This window comes from Equus caballus, chromosome 7, assembly GCF_041296265.1.
Source record: "Equus caballus isolate H_3958 breed thoroughbred chromosome 7, TB-T2T, whole genome shotgun sequence".
NCBI lineage: Eukaryota > Metazoa > Chordata > Mammalia > Perissodactyla > Equidae > Equus > Equus caballus.
In genome coordinates this window covers 74,625,173-74,648,957 of record NC_091690.1, presented here as the reverse complement: position 1 = coordinate 74,648,957, position 23,785 = coordinate 74,625,173, and the positions used below count along the sequence as shown (strand labels likewise).

Here is a 23,785-nt window from a genome sequence, read left to right as displayed (position 1 = left end):
GGAAATACAACAGAATGAAACAATTAGAAGTCACTAGGAAAGTAAGCATGGATGACTCTTCACTGGTATAAATTTTGGGGAGCTCCTTGGATTTCATTAATCACACAATAAAGTGGTGTGTTGAAATTAGAAGACTAGACCATCGCTTTTTTAAACAATTTTCTTTTGTTCATTTTGAGAGGTATATTAATTATAAAGGTTTCTTCTAGTGAAAAAGGAGTATATTGCATTTTTACTCATGGATGGCTTTACTTATTGATTGTTATCTACTTTGTAAGGCTGACTTCAAAACCCGAGTAAGAAAATGAATTTTATATTATTGCTAAGAACTTGGAATTATGAATAAGGAGAAACATCCTCAAATGAAAAGAAATAAATGAACTGATTTAATTTTGATGAGAAGTATTTTTTTCCTATTTGGGGGATGATCTTCAAACTCTTAAGCCACGTTCTTTTAAGCTTTAGCAACTAAACTGAACAAATAGTTCTTCCTACAATAGATCTTGTATTTAAAATGTTCATAAATTTACCTAACCGGATTATGTGAGAACAAATCAAGGCGTGTCCATATGACACAAAATGAATTTCCTCTTGGTTTTCCTTTCCGGAGGCATCAAACCTCCCACTTCGCGGGTTTTTTGTTGAGACCGCCACAGATGTCCTTCTGGGGCTGTGCCCATGCACACCCAGAATTAGGAGAGTTAACACTCTACTGGGGAACCTCAGCCAGAGAATAAATTCTTCATCCTTTCTTTGAATCAAAGGATGGCACTGAGACACGATTTGTATGGTTTCTCAAGGGCTAGTTTTGCAGACTGAACTTCTAGACCCCCTAACCATTTTGGTCGGCTAGATAACTGATCTCCGTATTGGCTCTCCACCATGCTTCCTTACTCCTTTACTGATCCTTGGGACTGTAACTGCAAAAAACAGGGACTTCCATGACTACCACAATGCCCTTCTCAGGTTGCTCCCAACGTTGTCGCAAGGTAACAAATGATACTACATTCACTGTGCCAGACTGTGTTCAGCACAGTGCAGGGGAGGGGAGTCCTTTCTTCCAAAAGCTGCATCTGTAGCCCCACATCATTAAGGTTAATGCTCCAAAATCTTACCAAGTCTACCATAAGAGTAATCTTCTACCTTCACTTCTCTTTGTTTCCTTGGAATTGGGCTGCAGATCAGATGCCCCTTAGTCCTTTCTCTTCCTCTTTATCTTATGGTCCAGGTGCTCACACTTAAGCTTTAACAATCTCCCTCCCTTTGCACTTATCACCTCTTGGAAAATATACACCAATATCGGGTGTCATTAGGGGGAGACTGAGTCCAGCAGATGTATTCGGACTCTGAATCCTGATTGAGGCTCTTGTGCCTATAAATATAATATTCCTTCACAGACGCCTTTACCTTTATAGACTCTGTCACATAGCAACCTTTAAGGAAGCCTATCATACCTCAGAACTGTTTTTCTTAAGCAAGAAGTGATAAATGCAATTTATGAACTGACCTTATATATCAATGCATTAGTTAGATTCTTTTTCTCTCTACTTCCCATCTCCCCTCCTTCAGTATTTTTTTTCACACGGCTGTCAAAATTGAGTTTTGAAATAAAGATGTGATCATAGTATGTATTGCTTCAAAATCTTCAATTCCCGCCTTTAGGATAAATTCCAAAAACTCTTCTCCAGGATAGTTAATATCCATCACAGCCTGTTTCTTCCCTCTAATGTATTGATCCTCAAATCCACAACCTGGATACATGCATTCATTCAGCAAATGTTTATCGAGCTCCCACCACATGGTGGGCACTGTTCTCTGAGGGGAAGAGCAGCAGGGAACAGAGCAGGCTAACCCCTGCCCTCCTGGAAAGACATTGCAGCTCTTTGGCCCCAGGGATATGGGTGTGACTGAACCCGTGTTCTTGAAGGACAAGTTGTCGCCCGCAGGTATCCCCATAACTCCCAGGTCTGCCTTAGCTTCCACATAAAGGTCTACCATGGGCAGTTGGGTTTTCCTGCAAGCCCAAAACAAGATGATTGGACTCCCCAGTTTCTAAGCAGCTCTCCTGGGGGCCTAGCAGAGCTCATTGTCTATCCCTTCTACGGAGCCTGGTGTCCTCTTGCCAACCAGAGTCTTTCTCCCTGTGCCCAGATCAGTGCATTGAGAACAGGGTAAGGGGGAGGCCTTTCTGCTGAGTTTATTTCTACTTTGCATGTACTTTTACCTTAGAAACATGATAAAATTCTGGCCCACAAATTTTTATGGTGCAGCATGCACTGCAGGTTTTAAAATTATGGACTATGGTCTCACTTAACAGGTATGGTATTTTTAGACATCAAAATCCTGGGGTGAAAAAAGTATTTTTATTTTCCAGAACCAATATACATAGCTAACATTTATTACCTGATTTTTATAGGTTAACCTGTATGTATGTATTACTTTGTAGGTATTAACTTTTAACCCTAACAACAATCTTCAGCAGTACAGTAGCCCCCGCTTATCTGTGGGGAATATGTCCCAAGACACCCAGTGGATGCCTGACACAGCAGATAGTACCGGATCCTATACATACTGTTCCTTTTCCTAACGAATGGGCTAACCAGCAGGTAGCATGTGCAGTGTGGATAGCTGGACAAAGGGATGATTCACATCCTGGGCGGGAGGGAGGGGGATGGCTCCAGATTTCATCACACTACTCAGAACAGCAGGGAGTTTAAAACTTATAAATTCTTTATTTCTGGAATTTTCCATTTAATATCTGGACATCAGTTAACTGCAGGTAACTGAAACTGCAGACAGAGAAACTGCAGATAAGGGGGGACTACTGTAGGTTCTGTTATCCCAGATTCCGTCTTGGGAAACTGAAGCATAGAGGGATTACATAATGTAGCTCTGTGGTTGGTCATTTGGAGGCTGGATGTGAACTTGGGCAGTTGACCTCAGAAACTGCTTGCTTAGACACTAGGCTGAACATAGTTCATGTTATATATAGTTTTTATATCCAGGCCTTTTCCTACCTAATGTCAAAAACTGAAACTAGTCATTTTTGAGTAACGTAATCCTGTCAATTCAGAATTTTCTCAGCCAGTTCAGGGTGCATCCCCTCCTCCTTTCTCTCCACGGCTGATTCTAGCTCCAGGGCCTTGTATGGGGCCAGGGCACATGTGGGGAGGAAGTCATTCATGACACAGACATCTGCACGGTGGTGGCGTTCAGGGTGGCTTCTGACCATCAGCATCGATGCTTGCTGATATCTGTGAAATAGACCTTGTCCATTCTAGTTCTCCCATTGTTGGTCTCTGACCTGACACTGCAACATCCTTGTTCTGACCATGAGGCTTCTCCAGCCCCACTCTATTTCAGGTCCTTCTGCCATACCGTCATTGGCTTGGAAAGCTTTTATGTGATTTTTTCCTTTTTTTGGAGAGGAAGATTGGTCCTGAGCTAACATCTGTGCCAATCTTCCTCTATTTTTGTATATGGGGTGCCACCGCAGCACAGCTTGATGAATGGTCTGCAGGTCATGCAGAGGATCTGAACCTGTGAACCTGGCCGCCAAAGTGGAGTGTGCGAACTTAACCACTAGGCCACCAGGCCATCTTCTATGTGATTTTCTTTTTAAAGTTTATTTTATTGTGGTAAGACACTTACCATGAGATCTACCCTCTTAAAAGATTTTTAAATGTACAATACAGTGTTTGTTGTTATTTTTAGGCACAATGTGTACGGCGGATGTCTATATCTAATTCATCTCCCATCACTGACATTTTACACCGGTTGGTTAGCTTTCACATGTATATTTGGTGCCCCTCTGGGTGTGGAGAAGCCTCATTCATATAGTCATGTTAAATGCTTAGAGCCTTTTCTCCACTGTTTGGTGCACAAAGTTTTCACATATTAGCTTCAGCCAAGGAGTCATCAAGAGTCCACTGGTCACATACAATTATGGCTGTTCGTTTACACCTGCTGACATGGAGAAGAGAGAGGTGGATTATCTTTACAAGAAGGTGCAATGCATTTCTAGGCATTTATGGGTCTTTTTGAAAATATTAAAAATAGATTTTAGAATTTACAGAAAATATAAAACTTAAAAATACCGCCTATTGTGAATGAAATGCAGTGCACAAAACCAGGATTCTATCTTGAGTCTGTCACCACAATAGGTCCCCACGGATCTGATCCCTTCTGGAATCTGCACCTGCTCCTGTCCTGACAGTTGCTCATCGGGCTTCCTAAGCCTCGAGTCTGAAGTGATGGATAGGCTAATTCTATGACAAAGTCGTATGAATAAGTAAAATGCATTAATTTCATATAATTTAATTAATTAATGAAAAACTAGTAGGATTTTCAGAAGAGCATATAGTATGGAGGACTGGCCAGGACAATACACCTGTATATATTTATACCAAAACACATTTTTTTAAGTGGGATTCCTTTATTCTTCTGTCTTTATTATCTGATTTTTAAAATAATGTACAAGATTAGTTTTAAAATCAGTGAGAATATAAAGTCATGTCCAAGATGAAAACAGTTCACTATATAGAGTCAGGATGAGTAAAATCTTGAAAAATTACTTATGAAGGAATATAAAGAAAGCAGGGGATTTTTTTTTCCAGCAACCATAAATGTGGATTTTTGGTGACTAAGCACTAAACAGAATCATCAACTAGGCTGGCAAATGTGTCACAAATATCAAGAATCATGTATTCTACAAATCGTGCATGGACATTTATGTACCCTTAGGAAAGAGTTAAAACTCATTCTTTATGACCCCAAAATATGAATCTTATGACACTCCAGGGAGGACTATAACTGCAACATCATCCTTTGCATCAAGAACAAAAATTTGAAAATCATCTTTACATACTAATTCCATGCACTGATATTGCAGATTGAAAATAACTTTAATAATCGGTGATTTAATTCAATATTTAATGCCAGCGTAGGTATTCAAACAGGCCTGTGGCAAGGCCGGATTAGCTGGGAGAGGGTTTTTGTAGTGAAACATCATAAATGTGAACACTCGGTGTGGGATAGAGATCAGAGCATGTGGGGAGGAGCAGGAGAGAAGATAGTCAGGAGAAGGCCAGGGAGGTGGGGAAAAGGACTTAGGGGTCTGGGATCCAGGCCATGAGGGAAGAGGGCGAGGCTGGTGGAGACAGCTGTGTCCCTGGGGCTCGGATGTAAGTGCTTCCCTCAAGGGCCCTCATGAAAGAGAATAAATGGCCCAACTGCCTGGCCTGCAACAAGCTCAATTTCATCTCCAATCTCACATTGCTTCCTGAAGACCCAGGAAAAGCTGATGAGTGAATTAGACATCTGCAGGTGGGGCGGTTCCAGGATCAAGGTGAGGACTGGGCTGGTGTCAGGTCCCAGATAGGCCAGAGGGGACAGGACTCTTGGAAGCTATTGGCACATGTGGACAAAGAATGGTAAAGACCAGAGGCACGAATCTGGTTGGTCAGAGCAGAGGGGGAGGGTGAGGTCTGGGAAAGGAGGTTGAGAGTTAAAGGTTAAAGGCAACTGAGATTAAAGAAAGTTGGTAAATAAAGAGAAATAATCCAATATATAACAAATGTCCTAATAATTAGACTGGACATGAGAAAACAGAAAAAATATTGACTTAGACAGCAGACTCCTCTTAGAAACTGTGAGAAGATCCCTTAGAATGGCAAGGATCTGGGCCGAGCTTCCCAACGCAGGGTGTGGGAAGTGAACCACGCCATTTCAGCCAGGTATGAAAAGAGAACTGTGGGGGCAGAGTATTAAGTGGGGCATTTAGGATGAACTTGTGTCAGACCAAAGTCAGTCTAACTTGATGAGGAGACCAATAAAACAGGTAAATCCTCAATGCCTGAGCTCCCTGGCTTCTCTCTCTGGCTCCAATTAATGAAATTTCCTCTGCTACTTCCTTTCCCCAAATGCATGGCCATCACCAGCTTTCATAATCTACACTCCTCTCTCGCCCTACCTTTGTTGATTGTGTCTAACCCTGCATTTGTCGATTGTGTCTTCCATGGTCTCTTCTTGCCATTTTCCTCCTTTCCTCTCCCAGCCAGGTCTGTGGGGCACACACCTGCCCTCACACCCCTCTGGTGCCATCCCACTGGTTTTCCTAAAGGAGGTCAGCTGCCTTCACTGGAAAGAACTTTCTCACAGAGCAGCCCTTACTCTACAGGAGACACTGCTCTGACCTTGGCCAGCTGGCTGAACTCCTTTGATAGGTGACTCTGATGGCAGAACCCTTTCTCCCAGCACTTGGAGGATGGTAATTGGAGCTGATTTTCTTCCCCGGAAAGGAAAATCAGGGGCAACAAGAGGGTGACTGGAGTAAAGAAATACTGTTAATGAGCAGAAGATATAACTTAGCTACTGAGCTAGATATTTTTAAGTACCTCTTCATTAGGGGGAATTAACATTTGCTTCCAATTCTTCAACCTATCTGCTTACAAATTTGAATTTCTCTCAAACCATAAGCCCACAGGACTCAGGCAAATTCCTATTTTTTCTATATCCCCAGTTTGTAATATGGTGCCTGAAAAATAATTAGTCCTTTCTAAAACTGAATTAATGAATGAATGAATGTACACTAAGAACTAAATGAAAAAATTCCACGTGCAGAAAAATCTTTGAAATATCATGCACATCCCCTCTCAGCAATAATGCCTGATTTTCCAAATTCAGTCATATATAAACTTAGTTCCCTTAGCAGTGCCTCATCTCAGGCACACAAGCTCTGTCAATGTTACCTCTTAAAGGTCTCTTGACTCTCTTCCCAAGTGAGCAAACTATAGGTGGTAAAGGCAGAGAAATTTCAAATCTCATTTCTAACAATTAGGCCAAACCTGTCTGTAGAACCACCTGCCCTGCTTTCTTCAGTATTCCCAACACGCAACCACCTGGAGCTGACCAAACACTGGTTCATGAACATGCTATACTTTGATTTGAATACTCATGTTTTCTTCTATAGCTTCCCCCTCTTTTCATTCTTCTTCTTGTGATAAAATACCCACCCTAAGGTCAAGTTCAAGAAACATCTTCTTACTGCCTTCTGAGAGACATGTAATGATTTACTTTGTATATTCATAATCCTCTGTTTGTGAGAGAAATACATATAATAATGGTGTATTTGATTAGCTGTAGATATTGATATCTTTTAATTAGACTATCACTCATTGAAGTAGAGAACATGCCCTATTGACCCTTTATGTTTCTTATTATTTGGATGTTCAAAGTAGGTGGAGGGTGTGAGATATGCCAAAAGATCTTTGTGACTTCAAAAAGAATATTAAGGAAAATCTGTATTTTCATCTCTGTCTGTGAATAGGAAGTGATGTCTCTGGTGATTTCCACAGGTATGACTACCATAAATCACACTGGTGTTAGCCACACAGTCTTCCACATGCTGGGAATCCCGGGTCTTGAGCACCAGCACATGTGGATTTCCATCCCCTTCTTCGTTTCCTATGTCATCGCCCTGCTTGGTAACAGCCTGCTCATCTTCATTATTCTCACAAAAAGTAGCCTCCATGAACCCATGTACCTCTTCCTCTGCATGCTGGCTGGAGCAGACATTGTCCTCTCCACGTGCACAGTACCTCAGGCTTTGGCCATCTTCTGGTTCCATGCTGGGGACATCTCCCTGGATCACTGCATCACTCAGTTCTTCATCATCCACTGCACTTTCATCTCTGAATCAGGGATCTTGCTAGTGATGGCGTTTGACCGCTACATTGCCATATGCTACCCACTGAGATACACCACTATTCTCAAACATGCACTGATTGGGAAAATTGGTGTTATCATATTTCTGAGGAGTTATTGTACAATTTTCCCTATAATATTTCTTTTGAAAAGATTGACTTTCTGCCAAAATAATATTATTCCACATACCTTTTGTGAACACATTGGCTTGGCCAAATATGCTTGTAATGACATTCAGGTGAACATCTGGTATGGACTTTTTGTCATAGTGTCAACAGTGGTCTTAGATGTCCTGTTAATTTTTGTTTCTTATGTGCTGATTCTCCTTGCTGTCTTCCACATGCCTTCTCAAGATGCTCGCCACAAAGCTCTCAACACGTGTGGCTCCCATGTCTGTATCATCATCCTCTTTTATGGGCCTGCAATCTTCACAACTCTTACTCAGCAGTTTGGACACTACATTCCACCTCATGTCCACATCTTGTTGGCTAATGTCTGCATTCTGGTTCCACCTATGATGAATCCAATGATTTATGGGATCAAGACGAAACAAATTCGAGAGCAGGTGGCTCACATGTTGTTTCCGAAGCAGAAATAACTTTGGAAGAGGAACAGTTTCCAGCATCTCTGGCTATCCATGATGTAGTCTATGGGAGTGGTGGGTGGAAAACACTAGCAATAAGCTGAAACACTAGGAAATAGCTCAGTGAATTCTGTTTCTGGAGCAAGTTCACCAGGGACAAGCAACAGAGAGAGCAGTGCCATGTTTGACGGAGCAAGCTACCTCCTGCACAGAACCTGTGGCCAGACATACAAATTTCCAAATTCACGTATCCTTCACATCACTAGCCTGATCTTTGATAATAGGTAAAATGAGAACGGTGCTCTGGTCCTGGAATTTTTTCAACTATTCCTCACCGAGGTTCTCATCCTCTGAGACATCGTGTGACACCCCGGGACAATCACATACAAAGGACACAATGTTTCAGTTATGCAGGATGAATAACTTCTGGGGGCCTAATGGATAGCATTGTAGCTATAGTTAATAATACTGTATTGTATATTTGAAATTTGCTGAGAGATCTGATCTGAAGTGTTCTCACCACACAGATACACAAATTGCAACTATGAAAGATGATGAATATGTTAATTAGCACAATTGTGGTAATCATTTCACAATGTATTCATATATCAAAACATCACATTGTGCATCTTAAAGATATACAAGCTCTGTCAATTATACCCTAGTAAAGGAGAAAAAAAGGAACTCACCTGAAATACAACCATTAGATTCGTCAATAATTTGGTACTCTTCCATACTTTTCTCTTTGTATCTTTTTTATTTGTGTAAACTAATAAATATATATGAATATATTCATAAATATGGACAGAACACACATAGTTGTGCATTTAGAAAAGTAGAATTATATTAATAGTGGCAGTTTTTGATGTGCTGTCACCTGACTTGTCCATGACTTACATCAGTAAATTGTGAGAGAGCAATATGGGTCAATGTTGATCCCTGAAAAGGGAAGGGGGATTGTTTGGAGAACACTGGTCATGGACCCTGGAGGGGGGTTCCTCTTCTTGACCAAGAATAATCTTTCTGGTGTGACATTGACTCTTGGGCAGCAAAAGGAGAATTCATGATGCTCAAGGGAGCTACCCTATTGCAGCCAGTTCCTGAATGGTGGAACCACAACATGCATTTCCCCCAGTTCCTTTTATAGCAGCATGTTACAGTGGACGGTAGAATAGGGTCTGCGCTAGACACAGGGAATGTGACCAGGAAGCACCTCATGAGCCCAAGGCAAGACTGTTACCTTAGAAGTCACTGACATAATTGTGCCCAGGAAAGACGTTCCATAGAGATGGAGTTGAAACAACTCCCCCAAAGCCTCCTTTATGAAACACAAATGCAGGACAAACATGGAAACAGATGTGAGCTCATGGTGAGGTTGCCATCCTGAGTAACAGTGAGTAAAATTTTGCTTTAACAAGTTGTCCCAGGGCTGGCCTGGTGGTGTAATGGTTAAGTTCACATGCTGTGCTTCGGCGGCCCAGAGTTCATGAGTTTGGATCCCAGATGCAGACCCACATACTGCTCATCAAGCCATGATGTGATGGTGTCCCACATACAAAGTGGAGGAGGATTGGCACAGATGTTAGCTCAGTGACAATCTTCCTCAAGCAAAAAGAGGAAGGTTGGCAACTGATGTTAGCTCAGGGCCAATCTTGCCCGCCCTCCAAAAAAAGTTGTCCCACTTGTGTGTTCCCCCTTTGCCTACTCTGGGTCTTTGACTCCATATTGCAGCCTGAATAGCACTCACAAACCCCAATGTCATCCCACTTCCCTCCCTCCCCAACTTGCTTAGAAGCAACACTAGCCACCACCAACACCACAGACTATTGAATGAGCTACTTGAATAAAAGGATTCAAGTCATTTATATAAGAATACTCTCAGGATTAAAATGTATTAGGCATGTATTTCTCAATAAACACATCCTAAACAAACTAAACTAAAAGTTTGTAAATAAAAGGAGTGACTCAACAAACATTAATTTATGCCTGTTATAAATTAACAGGAGTAAGCTAATATCTGGGGATATAGAAATAGAAATCATAGTCCCCTCTCCCAGAGATAAACTAGAGTAGAAAAGTTAAGCAATTAAAATGCATTGTTGTAAATTATGTAGAACAATGAAGGACAGGCACTTCACCCAGCTGGGAGTGAGAGAACTCCTACAGGAGCTGATTCCAGTGCTGCACATTGACAAGCAGCAAGAGAGAGCCAGGTCAAGGGCTTGGGAGAGGAAGTGGCCAGTCTGAGAAGGGCAAAGTGAGGAAAGCAGTGTGTGGAAGAGGAGTGGCAAGAGATGGTCCTTATGAGATAGGCAGGGGGAGAACGAGGAAAGGGCTTAGATATGAAGGACTTCAGGACATGCCATCCCAAAATATGCCACTTTGGCATATTGATTGTTTTGAGAAGAATGTCCTTGAAAAATAGCAGATGCAAGAAGGGCTCTCTGACCTAACCTTTTCTACTTAAAAACCGGCCATACAGTTTCCTATGAAAAGGTGTCCTCCCTGAATCAGGCAGCATCCCATCTAGCAAGTAGACAGGCGCTCTGACGGACTGTACAAAATGGAAGGCGTTTATAGAGAGGAGGGTGGGGCAAGGGAGTTATTAACAAAAGAAAAGGATTATTTCAGGCAAGTCATCTTATTTGGGGGGGAAGGAAATGGCAGGGGTTCTATCATGCAGATCACTTCACTACTGCAGCTCCGGAAATTTCAGACTGACTATTTAAAGGTCATATTATAGGAGGGGCTGAAACTGTGTTAAGTCTTGGTTTGCTGTCGTGGGGCCATTTGGGGCCTGTCATTTCTTTCTCGTTTTTTTTTAACAATAGAGATACTCAAGTATGTGAGTTTTATTAGACAATTTATTCCCAATATTTGTTAAAAAGAGCATATGTGCTACTTCAACTAGTTAGGATTTTTTTTAACTCTTAAAGTCTTTGCCTTTAATTAATTAATTCTACAAATTTTACTGGACCACTACTGTGGGCTGGACACTATACCAGGTAGTAGGATACACGGCAAGCAAAAGTACGTTAGGATCTTCCAATCAGGTGAGAAAGAAAGATAATTAAATTATCACACAAGTGAACAGGCTTTCATGAGCACTTTGGGATTTCAAAGGAAAAGCTGTTTGAGCCTGGGGGTGAGCAATGGCTTCCTTGAGGGAAGTGACCTTAGGCTGCGATCTGAGGGCTGAGTAGACCATTTACAATGTGTTTGTGGATGAAGTTGAGGCGGAGAACTTTGAAGGGAGAGCACACAGCCTGTGCAAAGACATTGAGGCTAGATGGAGAATGGAAACTTAAAAGAGCTAAAGAGGACCAAAAGATCCCAGAGTGTCTTTCTCACAGGCCAGGTTAGGACCTGTCTCATTTTTCTTTAAACAAGGGAAGCCATTGCAGTCTTTCAGCAAGGACCGCTCCTGATCAGATTTGTGTTTTCCAAGGACACCTCCATCTGCTCTGAGACCTAGGCTGTAATGGGGCAGAGTAGGAGCAGAGAGACTTGAGGGAATCTCAGGCTTGCAAAGTGAGGGATGGAAGATATTTCCTGTAAGATAATCTACTTCTGAAGCATAGTTGCCCCCAGACCTCAATTGTCCTGGTGTCGGCTATTTTTTGTACAACTTCTAGGCTCAGAATGTAGTTCTCGGCCTAGCTGCTTTGGCATCATCTGGGAGCTTGTAGGAAATGTTCAATCTTGGATCCCAGTCTGGATTAATGAATCAGAATTTGCATGCTAAGAAGATCCTCAGGTTATCTGAATGCAGGTATTTTGAGTAGCACTGCTTTAGGGTAAAGATTCTCAAATTTGGCTGCACACTAGAAACACCCAGGTAGTTTGAGGATCTTTTGCTATCTAGTTCCCACCACCAGAGACCCAGATTCAACGTAACATTTTTTTTCCTAAATCTAGTGATTTTTAACAACTCCCAGTGTACTTCTAATGTACAGTCAAGTGTAAGGATGGGATTTACATCTTCAGAAACCTCTGCCTTATGGCAGTTGTTCTCAAACTTTGGCGTACATCAGAGTCATCTGGAGGGCTTTTTAAAACACAGATCTCTGAGTAGAAATGCAAAATGGTGCAGCCACTATGGAAAACAGTATGGAGATTCCTCAAAAAAACAAAAATAGAACTACCATATGACCCAGCTATCCCACTACTGGGTATCTACCCAAACAACCTGAAATCAACAATCCAAAGTAACATATGCACCCCTATGTTCATTGCAGCACTGTTCACAATAGCCAAGACATGGAAGCAACCCAAGTGCCCATCGACCAATGACTGGATAAGGAAGATGTGGTATGTATACACAAGGGACTACTACTCAGCCATAAAAAAAGACAAAATCATCCCATTTGCAACAACATGGACGGACCTGGAAGGTATTATGCTAAGCAAAAAAGCGAGACAGAGAAAGACAAACACCATATGATTTCACTTATATGTGGAATATAAACAAACACATGGACAAAGAAAATAGTTCAGTGGTTACCAGGGGAAGGAGGCGGGGGGCCCAGGGGGTGAAGGAGAGCACTTATGTGGCGACAGACAAGAAATAATGTACAATTGAAATTTCACAATGATGTAACGTATTATGAATCTTAATTTAAACATTTTTTTAAATTTTTTTAAAGTGAAAATGAAAAAAATAAAATAAAACACAGATCTCCGGGCTCCATCCCCAGAGTATCTACTCAGCAGGGCTGGGGTCCAAATTTGCATGTTTATCAAGTTCCCAGTTGATGCTGATGCTACTTCTCTGGGGATCACACTTTGGGAAGCCCTGCCTTAGAGTGTATAACCATTTAGGAAAATTTGCAATTAACAGTCACCTCCCATAAGAGAAGCATGAAAAATACATTCTGTTGCCTCATAGATAGATTTTGTCCCTGCATAATTACAAAGTCATATGTTTATCCTTTTTTGTTTGATATTCTGTTCATAATTCTAAAGTCTGTAACATTCACATAATAAATCATGACACATAAAGTTAAAATAATTTTAAATATATTGTATTTCAGAATGGAAATGCTCAGACAAAGCTGTACTTGAAGGCACAAAATGTAGGCAGAAGCTTGCAACAATTCTTGAATTCCCTTGAGAATCATGATTTTAAGAATATCAAATGCAGAAAATGCTGTGTTGTTGTAACTCCTCATTTACTCTCAGCAAAGATATTGTCCTGAATGTGATTTGCTTGTATTATTGAAAGATTTTGTGAATTTGGGGGCAAAGCTTTATTCAATATTCCTATGATTTACACAACTGCATTTCAAGAAAATCCAAATGTGTATTAAAACGCAACAATACTAGTAATTATACGTATACTTACATTGGATGCAGGTTCAAAATTTTTAAACAGATTTTCCACTCAAATTAATGAATAGTTTGTTGCAGAGCAAGTAGCTTACTTACAGTGAATGTAGTTGTTTTGGTCACTATGTACATCACCCCTCATTCACCATCTGAACCAACAGGGCCAACTCCACATTTCCAAACATTCCCATTAGGTGGCCACACTCTTGTTGCGATTTAGTGGTTTGGTTGATTCAATCACCTCCAACACGCTCCTGATTAGATTACATTCCGTTGATCATGATCCAATCAATCAAGACGTCCTGGAAGTTTCCTCCCACTCTGAGAAGGTGATTCAGTTTAAGCCCCATTCCTGTTCTTGGACTTTGCTAGTTGGAAGAGCTGTAGCCAGGTGGTCATTCCCCTGGCTTCAGAGCCCCTGAAGTGACTGAAGCACACACGTCTCAGTGAAGTCCCAAGGGCCCACCACCATGCCCTCATCCCCACTCAAGGTGGCTGTGGTATGTGTGAGTAACATGAACAGGAGCATGGAAGCCCACAGCATCCTCAAGAAAAAAGCCTTCAGTGTCTGGTCTTTCAGAACTGGATCTCGAGTGAGGCTCCCAGGGGAGGCACCCAATCTTCCCGTGGCTTACTATTTCTCAACCACATATAAAGAGATGTACAACGACCTCCTCAGAAAAGACAGACAACACTATACCAGGAATGGAATGTTACACATCCTGGGAAGAAATGAGAGAATCAAGCCCCGGCCAGAAAGATTTCAAGAGTGCTGCGAGGCCTTCGATGTCATCTTTACCTGTGGGGAGAGCATCCATGACAGAGTGGTGGAAGATCTATGTGCCAGAGAGCAGGAGACCTTCCAGCCTGTGCACGTGATCAACGTGGACATCCAAAACACCCCGGAGGACGCCACCCTTGGAGCTCTGCTCATCTGTGAGCTCTGCCAGTGCCTCCAGCACATGGACAATATGGAAGACAGTCTGGCTAAACTGCTCCTTGCAGTGGAGGAGAAAAGAGGAAAGAAATTTCTTCACGGGGGCTGCTTCTGTTGCAGAGCTGGGCTGGTTTTGGCTCCTGGGTCTGTAAGAACTTGTGCGTGAAGTTTTTGACTAGCCTGTATTTTCTGTGAGAAGTGTCTCTACAGCCCTTTCCACTAAATACTGTTTGTGTGATTTTTAGGTGTCCACCAGGGAAGAGATATGAGCAAGAAAAGCATTTTATGGGAAATGAGGACAAGGACTACTAATAGTCATGAAAACACTCCAAATATGGGGGATTTGTTCTAGGTACTTTGCATGGAGGAAGTAACTCAGTGCTCACATTGCTTTGCAAGGAAGTTACCACCAAGGACTCCATTTTGCAGATGAGCAATCAAAGCTTATAATGGAGGGCTGGACAAATGATTTCTCTTAGGATATTCAACAAGAAAATAACACTATCTAGCCCATCATTTTAAAATAATTTCTTTTTGCTCATTTTATGTATATTAATTAAAAACACTTTTTTCTTTAATGACAAAGAATTATATTGTATTTTGAACTTATAAATGTCTTTGCTTTTAAATTATATCTCTTTTACTACTGCCAACTTCAGTAGAAACCCAAGGTAGATAATAGGCTGCATATTATTTCTAAAATCTAATATTATCTGTTCAATTAATAGCTTGCCCGTGTACTATAAGGAGTGGGAGCTTTAGATTTAGATGTAGTTTTGCTATATTGGATATATAGTGGTTTCTTGAGTAGACAGTGACAGTTTCAGTTAAGAGGATAATGAAATGTTCACAACATTGTTGAAGACGAAAACCAACAGCATTTGGTGGCAAATTGCTAAAACACTTGAATATAAATGTAATTACAAGAGTTAGTGATGCCAAAAAGAAGGGCATTGTGACTGGGACATCACTACAGGTGTGTATGACAAATTTTCTTTCTTTCTTTCTTTCTTTTTTTTTTTTGGTGAAGAAGATTGCCGCTGAGCTAACATCTGTGCCAATCTTCCTCTATTTTGTATGTGGGACACGGCTACAGTGTGGCCTGACGAGCAGTGTGTAGGTCCATGCCTGGGATCCCAACCTCTGAAAACCTGGCCACAGAAGCGGAGAGTGCAAACTAACCACTACCTCACCAGGCCAGCCCCTTTTATTTCTTGACCTAAGTGATGTTGACCTTATAATAATTCATCAAACCATTTGGCTTTTTTTTGTTTTGTTTTCTATATTTGTGTTTCTATTTTTTCTTTACAATAACAAATTTTTTTAAATGCCCAAAATGAAATACTTTATAGTCCAAGAGGCAGCAACCTAAGATTATGAATATGTCAATAGCTTTATTTGTAATTATTTTGTTTCCTATTCCTCATTTCCCATGTCCAATCTACCCCAATGTTGCCTCTTGGTTATATAATCACCTTCTGACTGTTCCTGCCTTCACTCCACTCTGGAGCCACCGGGCAGAGGATATAATACTGCAACGTCATTCCATTGGTCAAAGCAAGTCATGAGGCCACACAGATGCAAGGGAATGGGTAATAGACTGCGCTTCATAGGAGAATTTGCTTGTGTGCAGCAGAGGGAAGAGTTACTGGCAGCCATTTTTGCAGATGGTCAACCACACTTGACAAACTATCAGATTAACAAATATTCAAAAGTTTGACAAATATTTTGCTGACAGGTTGTGAGGAAAAAGTACTTCCATACATTGCTGGCAGTAATGAAACTGGTATAGCCTCTATGAAAGGACTCTTTCAATATATAACAAAACTATAAATGCATTTACCCTTTGACCAACGTAATCCTGCTTCTAGAAATTGACCATGAGATCTTTCAATAGAATTATCTCGCTAAAGAAGAAGAAAAAAAGAATATAATAAAGCAAAAGACCCCCAGGTACTGATGCAATGACGTCAAAGGTCTAGCATATATGTTGTTGGGGTTTCAAAAAATGAAATGAGAGAAGGGGACAGAAAAATGTTTTCTAAGAAACACTTTCTGAATATATCTAAATGAGGTAAAAACAATAAATTTACAGATTCGAAAGTCTCAGTGAACTTAAAGGAGGATAAAAACAAGGAAAGTATTGCCTAGGCCCATCCAAATCAAACTGAAAATTAAGATTAAGAAAAAAATCTTGAATGCAACCAAAGGAGCCAGGCAAATGAAATAGAAGGGAATCCAGATTCACATGTCTTCTACTAACTGTTAAGCTTGTACATTAATATACCCTTAGATAACAGAGTTAAACATCATGATTCGTGACTCTGGAATTTGAAATTCATGTGAGCCCCGGAGATCATATAATTTCAACATGACCCTTCTCACGAAGAATAAAACTTTAGAAACCATGAGTCTGTATTAATTGTAAGCATTTGTATTCCCTTTCTATTAAAATAGGCCTGTAGCAAGGCTAGGTTAGGTGGTGGATGGTTTTTGTATGAGATCTTCTGGAGAGAAGCAAGGGAGAAAAGGAACAGGAGGAAGTGAGGGGGGAAATGGTCTCAGAGACTCAGCCAATTTGGGAAGAGGGCAAGTCTGGTGGAGACAGCTCTGTCCCTGGAGCCCCGGTGTAAGTGCTTCCCCCGAGGGCTCTCACGACAGAGGATAAATAGCCCAATTCCTGGCCTGCAGCAAGCTGACTTTCATCACCAATCTCATATCTGTTCTTGAAAACTCAGTCTAAGACTGGTGAGTGAATTACACATCTGCAGGTGGCGTGGTTTCGGAATCAAGGTGAGGACTGGGCTAGTGTTATGTCTCAGACAGGCCAGAGGGGACAGGATTCTTGGAGGCTATTGATACGTGTGGACAAAGAATGGCGAAGACCGCAGGCACCAATCTGATTGGTTATAGCAGATGTGGAGAGTGAGGTCCGGGAAGGGAGGTTGAGAGTATACAGGCTGGATGGAGGTTACAGAAGGGTGGTAAATAAAGAGACGGGATCCAATAAATGGAAAGTGCCTTAATCAGACTAGAGATAAGAAAACAGAAAACATGCTTAGTTAGATTACAGATCCCTCTTGAAAAACATGAAAGGAGTCCTAAGAATGGCAGGGAATTGTGGTCACCTGCCCCGAGCCAGACATTAGAGGGGGCTTTGGGAGGCAGCCAGGGCATCTCGACAGATGTGAGAACTAGGAGTCCATTTTCCTCCCCAGAAAGAAAAATCTGGGGCACCAAGAGGGTGACTGGAGTGGAAGAAATAATGTCAATGAGCGTAAGATACATTTTAGCCACTGAACTAGATGCATTAAGATGCCCCTTCATTTAATATCCTCAGAAACCACTTGAAGAGAGTTTTTTATAATCTGTCTCCATCTCTTCATTCCAATGAAAATGGGATTGGACACAGCTGTCTTCTCAGAAGGTGTCCTCTGAGACCATTTCACCTGGAACATTTTACAAAACTCTTCTGTTTACATATCCACCATTCTCTCAAATCACAAGCCCAGTTAGGACACAGGCACATGGCATGATGCCTGAAATTGGTCACCGCTTGAAATGTGCTTGTGAATGATTAAGTGAACAAATAAAGAAAAGTATACTCGGAAATAAATGATGAAGTTACACATTAATTTCAATCAGCAGAAGAATCTTCCAAATATCAAGTACTGCAACACCCCCACTCCAGCGTAATGCCTTTCATTTTCCAATTCCAGTCATTTCCAGCTTAGCTCCCTAACTGTGAGCATAAGGAGTGCCTCACCGCAGGCACACAAGCCCTGTTGACGTTACTTCCAAAAGGTCCCTTGACTGTCTTCACAGGTGAGCAAACTCTGTATGGTGAAGTCAGAGAGATTTCAAACTCTTTTTTACCATTTACTGGTTGTGAAATTGGACATGTGCTTCATATTCTCCGAGTCTCACTTCCCTTAGGTGTGAAATGGAGATAATACCCACTTACTAGGGTGGATGTCTACTCTCTACGTGAAGAATATATAAAATGCTACATGCAATGTGCATGTTACAATCCCTTCAACAAAACAATGCTAATAAATATTAGTTTAATTGACTATATTACGTTCAGGTCCATTTCTATTCCTGGAACATGACTGGCCTTTTAGCATCCTGTCTTTTCAGTCACTTACTGCTCCAATAAACCTCACAGGTAATCATTCTAAACTAGAATAATTGTTCTAACCTACCAGCTTCAAGACATCTGTTGGCTGCCCCCTGTGTAAAGGATGGAGTCTAAGTGTGAAATGGTGATCAAGGCCCTTCATAATCAGGAAAATCTGCCTGTACCACTGCTTATGCACTCTCTATGCCCCGTCACCCTACCCTGGAAATGATTCATGAACATGCTGTGCATCGATCTGTATATTCACCTTTTCTTATGTTGCTTCCCTTCTCTTTTCATTCTTCACTTTATGATAAACTAGTCAATTTCAGAGTCATGTTCAAGTATCATCTTGTTACAGCCTTCCCAGACATGCATAATGATTTCCTCTGTGTATTCATAATCCTGTGTTTGAAAGTGAAATGCATACAATAATATCTCTTACTTTGATTAGTTGGAGATAAGTGTAATTGGCTGTCACTTACTGGAGTACAGACCATATCCTTTCACCTTTGCAAATTTCCTATTATTTGCATGTTCAAAGAAGATGAAGAGTATGAGATATGCCAAAACTCCTAGTGGCTTTATAAATAGTATTACTACAATTCCTCTTAAGAATATATTAAAAAAGAATATGTATTTTCCTCTATATCTGTGAATAGGAAGTGAGGTCCCAGGTGTTCTGTTCCAGGCATGACTACCTTAAACCACACTGGCGTTAGCCACACAGTCTTCCGCTTGATGGGCATCCCCAGACTAGAGGACCAGCACATGTGGATTTCCATCCCCTTCTTCATTTCCTATGTCATCGCCCTGCTTGGGAACAGCCTGCTCTTCTTCATCATCCTCACAAAGCGCAGCCTCCATGAACCCATGTACCTCTTCCTCTGCATGCTGGCTGGAGCAGACATTGTCCTCTCCACGTGCACAGTACCTTAGGCCTTGGCCATCTTCTGGTTCCATGCTGGAGAGATCTCCCTGAATTGCTGCATCATTCAGCTCTTCTTCATCCATTCGACTTTCATCTCTGAGTCAGGGGTCTTGCTAGTGATGGCATTTGACCGATTCATTGCCATATGCTACCCACTGAGATATACCACTATTCTTACACATGCATTGATTGGGAAAATTGGAGTGACTATCTTTATGAGAAGTTATGGTACAATTTCCCCCATAATATTTCTTTTGAAAAGATTGACTTTCTGCCAAAATAATATTATGCCACACACTTTTTGTGAACACATTGGCTTGGCCAAATATGCATGTAATGACATTCGAGTGAACATCTGGTATGGGTTTTCCATCCTAATGTTAACAGTGGTTTTAGATGTTGTGCTAATTTTTGTTTCTTATGTGCTGATTCTCCGTGCTGTCTTCCACATGCCTTCCCTAGATGCTCGCTATAAAGCTCTCAATACATGTGGTTCCCATATCTGCATCATCATCCTCTTTTATGGGCCTGGAATCTTCACCATCCTTGCTCAGAGGTTTGGACGCCACATTCCACCTCATATCTACATCTTGTTGGCTAATGTCTGCATGCTTGCTCCACCTATGCTGAATCCTATCATTTATGGGATCAAGACCAAGCAAATACAAGAGCAGCTGGTTCACATCTTGTTGGTAAAGCAGAAACCACTTTGATGTAAGTACTGAGTTTTCAGCATCTCTAGCTATCTGTGAGTGGTCTATGGAAGTCGTGGGTAGGACAGTTCAGCTGAAACACTAGGAAATAGTTCAATGAATACAGTCTCTGGAGCAAGTTAACCAGGGAGGTTGCAGGACTTTCTCTTCCACTGTCAAAACAACCTGCGAAAGCAGTGCTATGTTTGACTGAGGAAACTACCTCCTACAAAGAACTTGGAACAGGCTGAATTGATTTTCAGAAGTTGTCTGACCTTAAGGACACTAGCCTGATCTTTAGAAATAGATGAAGTGAGAATAGCGCTCTGACCAAGGAATTTGTTCAGCCCTTCCTCACTGAGTTTCCCACTCTCTGAGATATCTTGTGATATCTCTAGGCAATCGCATATAAACCTCTATTTTTTAATGTCCTTCATTCTAGCTATATGACATTCTTAGAATCAGTGATTCCTAGGTTTTGTAATTATTCCTACTATATTATAATTTATATCCTGTCAACATGCCTGTGTATAATAAGGGAATGTAAATGAATCGCGTGTTTTGTATTTTGCAGAACAATCCTTGAGGAGACTGAGGGGCTTGAGACGGACCACTCCTGTGATGGCAGAATACTAATGTGTTTTCCGAAGGGGTGGTGTGTGCTGGGAGAACCGTGGGGAGTGGGAACGCCTCCATCTCAGTGTCAGGCCATGTTCTTCAAAGATCTCCTCCTCAGCAGGGCATTCAAGGTCTTTGATGACCTGGTTCCTGACCTCCTTTACAGCAAAACTTCCCATATATCACTTTCAAAGCATCCTGAGCTTCAGACACACGAGGCCATTAACTCCTCGGCTTTTCCAGGTCATGCCATGCTCTCCATGTATCTCTGGTGTGTTGGAATAACCTCCCTTGACTTGTGGAAAACTCTTATTCCTCCTTTCATACCCAATTCTCATCTCAACTCCTCTGTGACACTTTCTCTAACCACAATTCCTTCCCAATGTACTATTGTTTAGTTCATAACTCCCCTTTGAGAAAAATAGTATATTGTCCATATTTCTTTTTTAATACTTATTTGACTAAAATCTATGTTCCTTGTAGAAAACATTAGAAGTTATGAAAAAAGACAAATGTGACTTGGAACTAATAAACCCATAATCTTACAGCCCTCAACCAATTTTATTGTCGAATTTTTTTCTTTAGCTATACATCCAAATCTAGAACTTTTATATCTATTTCTACACCTGTATCTGATTCAGTGTCTGTATTTTTTCTCCATCTGTATCTATACCTATATCAATCTGGAAGTATCATATGATACATAGAGTACCTATCATACTATGTAAATGGTCTGTAACCTACTTTTCTTTTCTAGCAGTACATTGTTGACAGTATTGGTTTCTAATATATATGGATTTATACAATCAATTACTATGTCTATATAAAATTTCATTGCAAGATTTTGCTATAATTTATTTGATCAGGCATTCATCTTCTAAGTCTTTTTTGGATGGCATAATGGCTATATATTTACAAATTTAAGGCTCAGTTCTACTTGTTGCCTAAGTACACATCCCAGATATGTTCTAAATAAATTATTTATAAGTATTGTCTTCTAAAATAAAATTCAAATGCTCTATGCAAGACAATTGGAAAACAACAAAAATATAAAGAAAATCCCTAGTCAGGAGAAATCCACTGGTAGCATTTTGGTATACTGCCTGACATTTCTTGTTCTATGCATGTTTATTTTCATTCATTTTCAATCTTGTTGGACATTTGGAGGTTTCCATTTTTAACTATATAAACAAGCCTTCTCTAAACATCTTATACATAAAGCTACTCTGATCTTTCCATTTTAATTTTAAGGATAGAATCCTAGAAATGCTATTGCAGACTTTTTAGATTTTTTGATGAATCCTATAAAATTGCACTCAGAGAAGATGCATAATATATCTCTCTGCATTTACAATGGGGTTGAGTATTTTCATTTTTTAAAACTTTGCCACTCAAAAGGACAAAAATAACATTATACTGCAATTTTTACTTATATTTTTTTTTGCTACTGAGGTCAAGCATTTATTAGATAGTCATAGTTCATCTCACGAAGTAGAGATAACTACATTTGTTGAGTACTTGTGATGTTACAGCACCCAAGCTAAGCATTTTATGTACATTGCTTCACATAAGCTTCATCTGAGCTCCATAAAATAAGTACTGAAGATGAGGAAATGGAAACTCTACCAAGGAAAATGGCAGAGGCAGGAACAAATCCATTTCTTGTTTATTTCTCAAGTTTCTTCTCTTGCCTACTAAATCTCCTAGAAGATTCTGGCTGTTCTTGCTTTTGCCCCTTTAACTCTTGAAAACTCTATGTTGTCCTTATTGCTTTTCAATATTTTTTTAATTTATTGATAATGATGTATGTTTTCACTCTCGTATTTAAGTATTTGTCCAATATGTTTGTCTTTTATTCTTAATATTTTTATAAACTGATTTAAATATCAGTAGCTATATGTATGTCTTTTATTTTGTCTTTTTCCAGTGGTTAACCACAGGAAATTCTCCTTAAGCTAGGATTTGAGTTTTATTCACATCCACTTCTCTATTTTCATTTTCTCATCTCTAAATTAGGATTATTTTATCAACATTATAGAGTTCTTTTGAGGATTAAATGGGTTAATGTATATAAAGTGTTTAGAATGGCATCAGGCATGTAGTGTTATATGTATTTGCTATTATAATTGTTATTTATTTTCATTTGTCATAATATCTTTGTTTCACATTCAACAATTTTTTTAATCTTTTATTTTGAAATAATTATAGGAAGTTGCAAAAAATATGTAATGTACTAGAAGGTACTGTTTATCCTTCATCCAGTTTTCCCCTATGGTAACATCTTGCATAACTGTAGTACCATATCAAAACTGTAAAGTTGACATTGGTACAAACCACAGAACTTAGATTTCATCAATGTTACATGCACTGCTTGTGTGTGTGCTTATGTCTGTGTGTGTATAGTTCTATTATATGACATTACAGATTCATGGAACCACCACCATAATTCAGATACAGAATTGTTCCATCGCCACTTATGGATTCCTTTTGTAGCCTCACCCACATTCCTCTCTTTCCATACCTAGCCTCTGGCAACCACTAATTGGTCCTCCATCTCTACAATTTTGCTATTTCATCAATGTTATATAAATGAAATTGTACAGCACATAAATTTTGGAGACTGGGTTTATTTCACTCAGCATAATTCCCTTGTGATCCATCCAAATTGTGTATCAATCATTTGGGTTTTTTTATTGTTGTGTAGAATTCCATGATATGGATGTACCACAGTGTTTTTAAACATTCGTATGTTAAATAACATTTTAGTTGTTTCTAGTTTTTGACTATTATAAATAAAGCTGCTATGAACATTCATGCACAGGTGTTTGTGTAAATGTAAGTTTTCATTTCTCTGAGATAAATTCTTAAGCGT

At 40.2% G+C, this 23,785-nt stretch overlaps 2 protein-coding genes and 1 pseudogene across 2 annotated transcripts; all 3 read left to right on the top strand.

Annotated features, from left to right (window-relative positions):
- Positions 1–7,357: 7,357 nt before the first annotated feature.
- OR52B4F (olfactory receptor family 52 subfamily B member 4F) lies at positions 7,358–8,302 on the top strand. Its single transcript, XM_001496909.2, has one exon. It carries the CDS (start codon positions 7,358–7,360, stop codon positions 8,300–8,302), a length of 945 nt encoding a protein of 314 aa, XP_001496959.2.
- A 5,783-nt stretch (positions 8,303–14,085) lies between these two features.
- Positions 14,086–14,718, top strand: LOC100066687 (RNA polymerase II subunit A C-terminal domain phosphatase SSU72 like protein 3-like). The gene has a single exon (XM_070275033.1). It carries the CDS (start codon positions 14,086–14,088, stop codon positions 14,716–14,718), a length of 633 nt encoding a protein of 210 aa, XP_070131134.1.
- On the top strand, positions 19,366–20,316 carry OR52B4GP (olfactory receptor family 52 subfamily B member 4G, pseudogene; annotated as a pseudogene).